This window comes from Alligator mississippiensis, chromosome 5 (genome assembly GCF_030867095.1).
Source record: "Alligator mississippiensis isolate rAllMis1 chromosome 5, rAllMis1, whole genome shotgun sequence".
Lineage (NCBI taxonomy): Eukaryota > Metazoa > Chordata > Crocodylia > Alligatoridae > Alligator > Alligator mississippiensis.
This window is the reverse complement of record NC_081828.1, coordinates 193,338,467-193,348,445: the sequence shown is the minus strand read 5'-3', so window position 1 is coordinate 193,348,445 and position 9,979 is coordinate 193,338,467. Positions and strand designations below refer to the sequence as shown.

The 9,979-nt window shown below is 42.9% G+C and overlaps 1 protein-coding gene across 1 annotated transcript in view; it reads right to left on the bottom strand.

Annotated features, from left to right (window-relative positions):
- Window positions 1-912: 912 nt before the first annotated feature.
- Window positions 913-9,979, bottom strand: part of CCDC7 (coiled-coil domain containing 7) — a 213,810-nt gene continuing 204,743 nt past the window's right edge. Inside the window, exons 33-34 of the mRNA XM_059729133.1 lie at window positions 9,766-9,806; window positions 913-1,073 (exon numbers count right to left, since the gene is read on the bottom strand). Of these exons, the coding sequence (XP_059585116.1) occupies window positions 1,002-1,073; window positions 9,766-9,806 (113 nt within the window). The 3' untranslated portion in view covers window positions 913-1,001. The remainder of the gene's footprint in view (window positions 1,074-9,765; window positions 9,807-9,979) is intronic.

Sequence of the window (9,979 nt, the reverse complement as noted above, 5' to 3'; positions counted from 1 at the left end):
TAGCATATTGTCCTGACTTGTTATAGGGCTTGGAATTGCTTGTACTTATTTTTAACCTTTAAGAAAAATGGGGCTTATGTACCTGGGGTATTTTGTCCTTAACAAATTTAACAGATTGTGGTGGGGGAAAAAATGATTATTTTGTCTGAATTATGTATCAATTTAAAAGTTACTTCCTCTGCTTAAAAATGTGGAGTGATGACATGCTCTTTCAGTGGGTTGTGTATGTAGATTGCTTGCTTGTGTGTATGCATGCATGGGTATTTTAAACACGACAAAGGAAGCGGAACAACTACCCTTTAGACTTTGCTTTTGAGGGTTTCAAATCTTTGCCTTTCCAGGAACTGAGATTGGTTGATGAAAATTCTAACCAGAAAACACTGGCTAGTCCTCATCTCCAAAACAGATTCCACAAAACAGACTGGTATGGACATTACAAACTTATGACTTTCAAAATTAGTATGTTGTCCACTAAAGCATCCATATAATTCACAGGCAAAGTCTTGACCTCCTTTTGTTGAAACATTTCTTTTACTATAATTTACAAATAATGGGCCAATGTGCATCATAATGGTCAGGAAAAAAGTCTTATGCAACATCTCAGTCATGTGAGAATATATGTAATAGTAGCTGTACTATGAGACACTCATCAATTGGCTTGTGCCTTTTTCATTCCCTGCTGAGCAGCCGTGTTGGCAAGCATGTGGCACAGCTAGATGATGCACACTAGTCTGTGTACCTTGGGAAAAAAATAACCCCACTGGAGAAAGGTAACAAACTACAGCTTTTGTACAATATGTTCTGTCTTTTGTAACTGACATTTTCCCCTATTTTCTTCCACAATTGTGAAAACGGGACCAAGATGCAAACCTGCACACTGATATATAAAGTAGCATGATTTTCAAACTATAGTGCAATGACAATGGCCCTTTTATTTAAGTTTGTAGTTACTGAATTATGCTACAAAAAAGATTTTAAGCCAGACCCATATTACTAAATGTTCAGCTCCTTTTTGTTTCTGAAGACCTTGAGCTCAGCAGAGTGTAACTCTTCCCAGAAATACAGAGTGGTTCCTGAAAGTAAAACAAATGTTTTGCTGTACTTTATAGAACTACAGAACATAAAGAATTTAAAACCACATCATATTTTTAAGTGAGAGCCTAACTAACAACTAAGGTTGCTGTAATGAATAAGGTGCTTGAGACTACAATAATAAACTCCCTCAGTGTTCATTTTCATGTATGGAAACAATACATAAATATACAAAGTTAATTTTTATTTGTGTATCTCCCCAAAAAAACCCAGCTACTTGCCTTTTTTTCTCCCAGGGATTGTCCAAAAGGATTCAAGGAAACTAACAAGCAGTTGTATGTATACTGGAGAGAAGAAAGTAGGAGTTCCACTTAGCCAGTGATTGAACAGGCTACCCTACCATGCCAGGCATCCAATGTGGAAACCTTTACCGAAGGAAAAATACCTTGTGAATGTGTAGACCAAACTCCCCAAAGCTACCTAATAAATTTAAAAAATAAGACCATTTTCTAGATAGGTAGCAGAGGCTCCCTGAGCTCTACTACAATGAGTGTGAGAGATGAATAAATTGGTTCATAAATTGGTAGTCTGAGGCAAGATGGGGATGGGCACTGAGACCAATCCTATTCTTTTGAGACAGAACTTAAGAGGGATCTACCCTGAAGATGTAAATCTCCTGTACTTTTCATACTCATGTGACAATTACTACAAAGGCAGCTTTCATTGATAGGCAATATAGGGAACAGATTGCTAAAAGCTCAACAGAAGGATTCATCAGTCTATTAACAGTATTGTGAGGTCCCAAGAGGGAAGGAATTCCTGAACTTGGTAAAAATATGAGATGGTCTCACCCTTAAGAAATCTAGCCACAAAAGAGTGAGAAAATTCACTGGGGGAGAGGGAAGTTATTTGCAAATGTTGCTGACACATGACCCCCTTCTGGAATTACAGTTGCTGTAATGAATAAGGTGCTTGAGACTACTATAATACAATAAACTCCCTCAGTGTAGGCTTATTATTAAGCATATAACTGAATATTACTAAAACAAATGTTATCAAGGGACACCCTAAGCTTTAAAGAGCTATAAATATATATTTGAGGACCTAATGAGAGAATTATGAAGGCAGAATTGTTTTCCTGAACTTGAAACGATATATGAATTCTGTTCAAAACAGGAATCTAAGCCCCTTTCCTCTTTGGGATGAGAATTCTTAGTGCACTTATGCTACTGCTCCAAGTTGTAGAAAGAAATCCACTGCTAGTTTTAGCAGCATCTCATGAGAACCATCACACAAAAAGGACTGGAATTAATACAACTCTTGACATTTCCAGTGCCCACTAGTTTGAAATGTTCTGAGTCTAGGCTTTCTGAAAGTAGGAGCCAGTTTTCAACATGGGGAAGGAAAGGGAAAGGTGCTCCAGTGTTTCAATCACACTCTCCAAACTGGTATCAAACCTGTTATCTGGTGAAAAATGCAAATATATGCAGCAGCAGAGGAAGAAATAGAGGGTCATTTTTACTGAAACCTCTGCTTGTTTCTCCACAGTTTTTAGTCCCTCTGAGGCTCATAACAGTACTCTGCCTGCAGGAAGTGTTTGCTTCATTCTTTGCACTGGAATGTATGGGCCCCCCCCCCAAAAAAAGAATCCTACTGGAGTCTTCCAATAAAAGGAAGACCACATGCATTTTTAATTAAAACATTTATTACTCTTTAAGGAAAGGCCTCAGTTGTTATCAGAACCTTTCCGGGAATCTCCAAAGGCTCTACATTATCACGGATGTGTTCCTAGAATAACCAACCATGGAACCCTAACTGAGGAAATACCAGGTTTCATCGTATCCATCCTAAAACCTCTTGTCATCCAAAGACCAAGTTGTGTCTAAGACACAACAGACTTCCTACGAAGACTTAAAAACATAGACCATTTTCCCAACAATACCCTCCTAGCCACCATGGATGTCAACAACTTATATACCAACATCCCACACCAGAATGCCATCTAAGCTTGCCTTACATATCAACAGGAGTAAGATTACAACTCAGAGTACAGACCCAAAGATATTACTGAACTTATACACTTCATCCTCACACAACAACTTCAAATTCAATAACCAACACTTCCTCCAGATCATAGGCACCACTGTGGGCACCAAAATGGCTCCACAATATGCCAAGCTTTTTATGGCCCACCTAGAAGAATTCCTCAAGAACTGCACCATCAAATCCGTGCTATACCTAAGTTATATAGATATCTTCATCATTTGAACTGAAAACCTGCAGTCTCTGCTTGATTTCCATCATAAATTCAATAACCATCACCCCTCCATCAGACTATTCTTTGACTACTCCAGCACCAACATTTTATTTTTAGACACTATGATCAATATACAGAATGGTAAAATACAAGCCACCATGTACAAGAAACCCACGGACCAACATACATATCTATACCAAACCAGGAATCACCCTAAACACACCAAGGAAGTTGTAATGTATGTCCAAGCCCTCCGATACCACTGAATTTTCACTGAGGAGAGCACCTGTGATCACCATCTCACAAATCCTGAAAGCTTTCACCCAACAAGGACACTCCTCCAGAGAGATAGATCATACTTTTGAAAGAGACACCCAGATACCACATGAAGAATTGCTGCAGTACAAAAAGAAAATCCCCACGAATTACACACCATTAGTTATAACATACCATCCCTCCCTGCAACCTATATGGAAAATCCTCAAACAATTGCAACCCATACTAGAAGAAAACCCAGTTCTTAAAGAGATCTTTCCAGAACTACCCATCCTAGCCTTTAAACAAGCACTGAACCTCACCAACCTCATCACCAGAAGCAAACTTCCTATGGCCCAAAGCACACCAAATGGATCTAGACTAGGCCAGGACAAATAATGTAAAACCTGCCAACACATCTCCATCACTCCCACAATAACTACACCCCACAACAGAACTATCACCATTCCTGGATCTTACACCTGTACCTGTAATATATGTTATCCAGTGCACTAAATACCCTGATGGAAAATATGCAGGAGAAACCAAACAACAACTACTTACCAGAATGAACGTGCATCAGAAATCTATCGAAGACAAAAGTACACAATTACCTGTGCACACTTTTCAAAAACCACTCTCTCCAATCTCTCAGTTCTAATTTTCAAAGGGAATTTACAAAATACATTTTGTAGACGAGCCTACAAACTTCACTTCAGAAATCTACTGGATACAAAAAAATCATGGACTAAATATAGACATTTAATTTATGCTACATTATAAACTTTGTGCCACCTGATAACCCCAGGTAACCCGTCTGCATTTTACCAGCTACATTCTTCTATCACCAGTTCAACATTCCCTCCCCATCCCCACTTGTCTCTCACCTATTGTGTCTCATACCTCTGATCCTCACTACCATGCATTTGCATTTTCACAGACCTGCATTTTGCATATTGGCTTCTATTCTATGCAGGAGAGCACACAATTCACAAGCAGTCTCTCTCTATGCCTGAAGAAGGGTGTTTGTGCCCCCAAACTTGCAAAGAACAATTTTTCCAACTATTTAGTTGGTCTAATAAAAGATATCACGTCTACCCAAATAACTTGTCTGCCTATGTCCTTAGACCAACAAGGACCTCTCTCTCATCTCTGAGTCATAACAGTTTTCAGTTCTTCTCTGTATTCCAGTGATAACTTGTCCACAAAATGATATAGTTGTTCCAATTCAGATAGAAGTTCTGGGTAGTTAACTACACACACCTAGAGGTTAGCAAAATAGAATACTTACCGCTGAACTAAGTTGAGTTTCTCCCTATGTATATTTTTATGAGGACCCAACTGCTTTGACCTTTCTTGGACAGTAGGTACTAAAAGCAATCCTTGTAATGAGAAGGAATATAAGTATCCAGATTACCTTGGAAGTGACTCTGAGCTCACAGGATTAACATTAGCATGTGCCAGAGGTCTCCTGCCAGCTCCAACAGTCCCTCTCATTTATTAGTATGACAAGCCTGCTGGGTATAAAAAGGTGCAAAAATCCAGAAGCTTGTGAAGTATCTCCTGCCCTGCTTTCTGCAATATATCTAGAATATCCATCATATGCTTAATACTGTTGCACAAGGCACTAGGGTCATCATCTGAGGCAGGCATCACGGGATCTGTGAGGCCACAATCACCTTACTGGAAAAAAATGAGGAAATTGCAGTGGGAATGCCCTTATTAGAAGGTGTCCCTCATCACTTTCCTCCTGCCTTTCCATGATTTGAAGCTATACTTAGTGTGGGTTGGCCTATGCTGCCTCGATGGGAAAAAGGATCTAACCTGAAAGGTCAGAAGATCTGGCTGGTGTGAAGATGGCTGCACACAAGAGGAGTCAGATATTGTTTAGTCTTATCTTGTTAGCCAACAGGAAGGATGACTTATGTCTTGGTTCACCTCTGAAGTCATGCTCCTTCCTGCTCCTTTAATACTGACGTGGATGTACACAACTGGAATCTTTGAGTCAACATACAATAGGATCTGAGGGGAATCCTGGGTTATTAAGAGGGAGACTGACTAAACCGTAAGGTCAGACTATCCCCTTCCTTTTATTACAGCTTGCATAGAGTACTCCAGGAAAAAAACATTTGTCATGGATCTCTTCCCTTCTTAATCCTTGCAGGGAAAGAACACCACATAAAACACTGCTCAGTGCTTCTGTCAATGGCACCAGAGCACCTTACCTGGGGCAATTTCTGAACCCTCAGAACTCTGCTGTGTCTTATAAGAACTCCTCCTGTTGGGTAGTTAAACACACAGCAGAGGACTAGTCTATAAACTGCTTATCTTAATAAAAAAGTATTTTGGACAGGAGAAAGGGTTTGTTTGGTGGTGGTGGTGGCGGCAACTGTTTTTTGCCAACAGGCAAAAATACTAATACTACCAGCTAAGGGTCGGAATCAACACAAATACTAGCATAGTGTATATCTAGAAAAGCAGGGGCTCCCCCTTGCTGCAATGTATGGTAAGAAGAAACTGAGGAATGACTGGGCCCACTCCTTCCTTCATGCCTAAGTGAGTGTCCCAGGGGTGCCGGGGTTACAGAAGAACCCCAACCCAAAATAGAAGAAAGACCCAACTTACCATCTGCAGGGGCCGAAAGGAGTGAGAAGGCGCGCGCAGAGGAACCGCCCACGCGGCTCATCAGCCACGTTCATATTCAGCTGGGGCCAAGTGACGTCAGCTGGAGACGCCACCCAGCGGAAACAACAGGCGGCCCTGGAGGCACAGGAGGAAAGCCAGTGAGCAGAGGCTTGGCAGGGAAGCCCACACCCTGAAGGGCGCAGCCGCTGCGTCAGGCAGCCCGGGACGATGGGGGCGGAGCTGGCAGAGAAAGCGGCAGCGGAGCCGGCAAAGACACCGGCAATGGAGCTGGCAGAGAAGCTGGCAGCGGAGCCAGCAGAGGCACCGACTGGCAAGCCGGCAGGGAGACCAGCAGAAGAGCCGTCAGGGAAGTTGACGATGGGAGCAGCGGTGAGTGGCAAGAGCAGAGGAGGAGACGAGTGCTGAGGAGGCAAGAGCGACTACAGGGAAGCCCGGAGAGGAGGTAATGAGGGCGGGGCCGACGGGAGCCCCAATGGGGATAGCCGCGGGGTGCGGCAGAAGACCCCAAGCAGGGACGGTTAACTAGCGGACGGGCCCACAACATCCCCCAGAAGAGTTGACTGGGACACCATACCCGAGTAGGGTCAGCCTAGGGGAGAGATAGGAGCCCTGAGTGGGGCAAGCAACCGGGGCTGGGACACATAGGCACGGGGAAAACACAAGGCCCATAGGCTAAGGGCACTCCTTATTCCTTTGTGGCCTCCTGGTCCACCGGTCGCATCTCTCCGGCAGTCACGGTGGTGGGGATCGCACGTTATGTCACAGGGTGGTTGGAATAGGTCACTAGGGATACGGGATAGTTGAATCTAGCACCAAGGTCCTCGAAGCCTTCATGCCTGAGCTGCAACCCAGGGACACTGGGACTCGTGGCTGGAGGGCCACAGGAGGCTGGGTAAGAAACTGAGTGGAACCAGGGACACAGAAGGGCCAGAAGACCTGCGACCGAAGGTGGCGAGTGGCCAGGGTGTAGGGGAGGTCGGAGCCCTGTGAGTGCCCGCCAAGAGGCGCAATGACTCTGGAGGCTGCCTCAAAGGGGAACCCCTCCACTGAGGTTCCATTCAGAGTCGTGGCAGGCGAGTTAAGGGGATCCCCGGACATCAGCCAGGGTAGCCTTTGGGGTCCACTCACAAGCCCGGGACAGGCAAGATAGATAGTCCAGGCTAAGGCCGCACGAGAATGCCTGGTAGAACAGAGGCAGGCACAGTGAGGATCAGGAAGATATCCAGGACAAAGGTGCTGCCCCCAACAGACCTTGGTGGTCAAAAGAATCTGCTCGGGCATGCATGAAACACATGAAGTTCAAGAGTGTATTCCATGTGAATATTAAATCAAAGAGAAACTTTAATCTGCAAACCAAGTGTACAGTCAAGTATATTCACATTAGTGTTTGTCACCTGAAAAAAACAGTGGGCCAAACCCCTTGCAGATATGCCAGGTGCATCAGATCTAATGACAAGAAAAAAGCAATAGCTTCCTTGGATTACTGGTTGTTAAAAATTGTCTTTTAGTTCAAAAGGAAATGTCTTCATGCCTCAGGCTGTAAACAGACATGGAATTTGTCTTGGGTGAAAGACTTTTGTACATCTGTAGAATCATCATGGGACAAATCCATTGTCCAACTTCAAGTCTGAAATACAGGGGATAAAATGTACTAACATTTTTTTCCTAGACATGGTTGTGTGTGTCTGCAGGGTTATTGCAAATCAGTACAGCAACAAGGTGTCCAGGTTGTGCACTCTCACCCACTGCCTATTGGCAGAGGAACAGCAGTGCATGTTAAGATGTGTTTACTATGCCTGTTTTGATTCAGGTCAAACCTGAGAACATATGAGGCCCATCTTAAATGAGATGCCTATTTACAGCTTCAGTCTCACCATAAAATTATGTTGACTGATCTATGCCTGACCAATTCAAATCTCAGGAGATATTTTCTCTTTTCCCATATTTTCCAGAATGTAAGATCTGAACTCTCCATCTCATAGTACGTAATAGTTTTCTTATAAAACACATTCTGGGCACCATAAACACATCAGCTAGTTTTTCTCTTGCAACAGAGCTAGCTCCTACTGTGGAGGAGCAGAGAAAGGCAACAAATAGAAGCACTATAATCCTGCTCTAGATTGACAACAACTTTAATATTGTATTTTCTTGCATACAACATGCTCCAGAATATAATGCACATCTTGTTTTTGAAAGGTAAAATGAAGAAAAAAATATTTTTCCAGAGTTATGGTTGCACAGAGTATGTATAAAGCCTAGCTGTTAGCTGATTAACCCTCCCTTTCCTGGTTAACTAAAACTAAAACCCTAGCTGTTGCTGAAGACTGGTCTCCATGGGCAGATCTATGACTTTAGGAAGAGCTAAAAAGTCTTCAAGGGCTGTGCAATAGGAAGAGAGAGACCATAAGCAGTCAGCAGACTGCAAAATTGCCGTAAGAAAGGTTGGCTTGATCAAGCTATTAAAAAGGAAAGACAATCATTAACAAGTGTGGAGTGAAGAACAATGTGATATTAGTTAAATGAACCCCTCAGCTGACAGAATAGTAATGGCACAGTTGCTGAACTGGAGCAGGAATCAAAGCAGGCTGCTTCCATCCTAGGGAGAAAATCAGTTTCCTTGCTTAATACGCCATTCCCAATTTGGAGGGGAAAGGTACAGGTTGCACTCAAGAAAAAATGTGTGTATCTTCTAAAATAGAAAATCCAAACATGAAACCCCAAACATTCCAAAATTACCCAATTGAATAGCTTAGTCCAAGGGTGGGAAAAATATAGCCTGTGGGCAGGATTCAGACCACCAACTAATTGGATCTAGCCCATGGCTGTTCCTGCAGTGCTCTGCATGTGGCTGAGCCCCACACACTTGCCTGGGCAGCCTGCACACCTGGGCTCCAACTCCAACTTCAGCTCTCAGTACCTGGGCAGCTGCAAGTGCACAAGGAGCAGCTTGCCAGGAAGCTGTGCATGCTAGCTGGGGCTGAGGCTGGGGGCATGGGTGCCCCAGACAGGAGCAGGCAGGGCTCCACCCTATTTGGAGTCCTGCAGGGGCAGTAGTGTGCCAATTGGGAGGGGCAGAATGCATCTGAACCACACTGCCTGGATATGCTCTGTTACATGAGCCCTCTGCTCCCTACCTTCCTCCCCCAGCCCTGGCCAGCTCCTGGGACTTAGTGCACAAGCACGCCCCCTCCCCCACCATACACACCCCACCCACCCACCCACCCACCCACTATACAAGAATAAGACTTTATTTTGAGCTGTTATGCAATTGCCTACTCAAAAAAGTAGAAATCAAGACTTTTTTTTTTAAACAAAATATAGTAGATATTTGATTTTTAGTATATGAATTGTTTTATATCTATAATTTGTTAAAATGATATCTTCTAAAAAATTGTGTGTGTGGCCCTCGGCACCTCACCAAAACTTGTTAAGTGGCCCTACAGACAAAACAGTTGCCCACCCCTGGCTTAGTCTATTGTTTAAGAAACCTATCTTAATTCACTTAACTTATTTGAGCATCTGAAAACAGTTCAAGTGAATGGTTATGTATTTCTAAATAAGTTCTATTTACTTACTATTTCAGTTTTCTGAGGAGTTGGTAAGGAACCCAACAATCCTAAAACCAAAACCAATACTTCTATCAAATAAATCAGGCTATCCCTTGGTATTTTATACTTTAAGATAATAAAAAGGGTAAACTTTTGTAAAAAAACATAGTAAGATATTCAATAAGCTTACTATAATATAAAGATCAGTCTTAAATGATGCTGGTATACCATATGATTAATT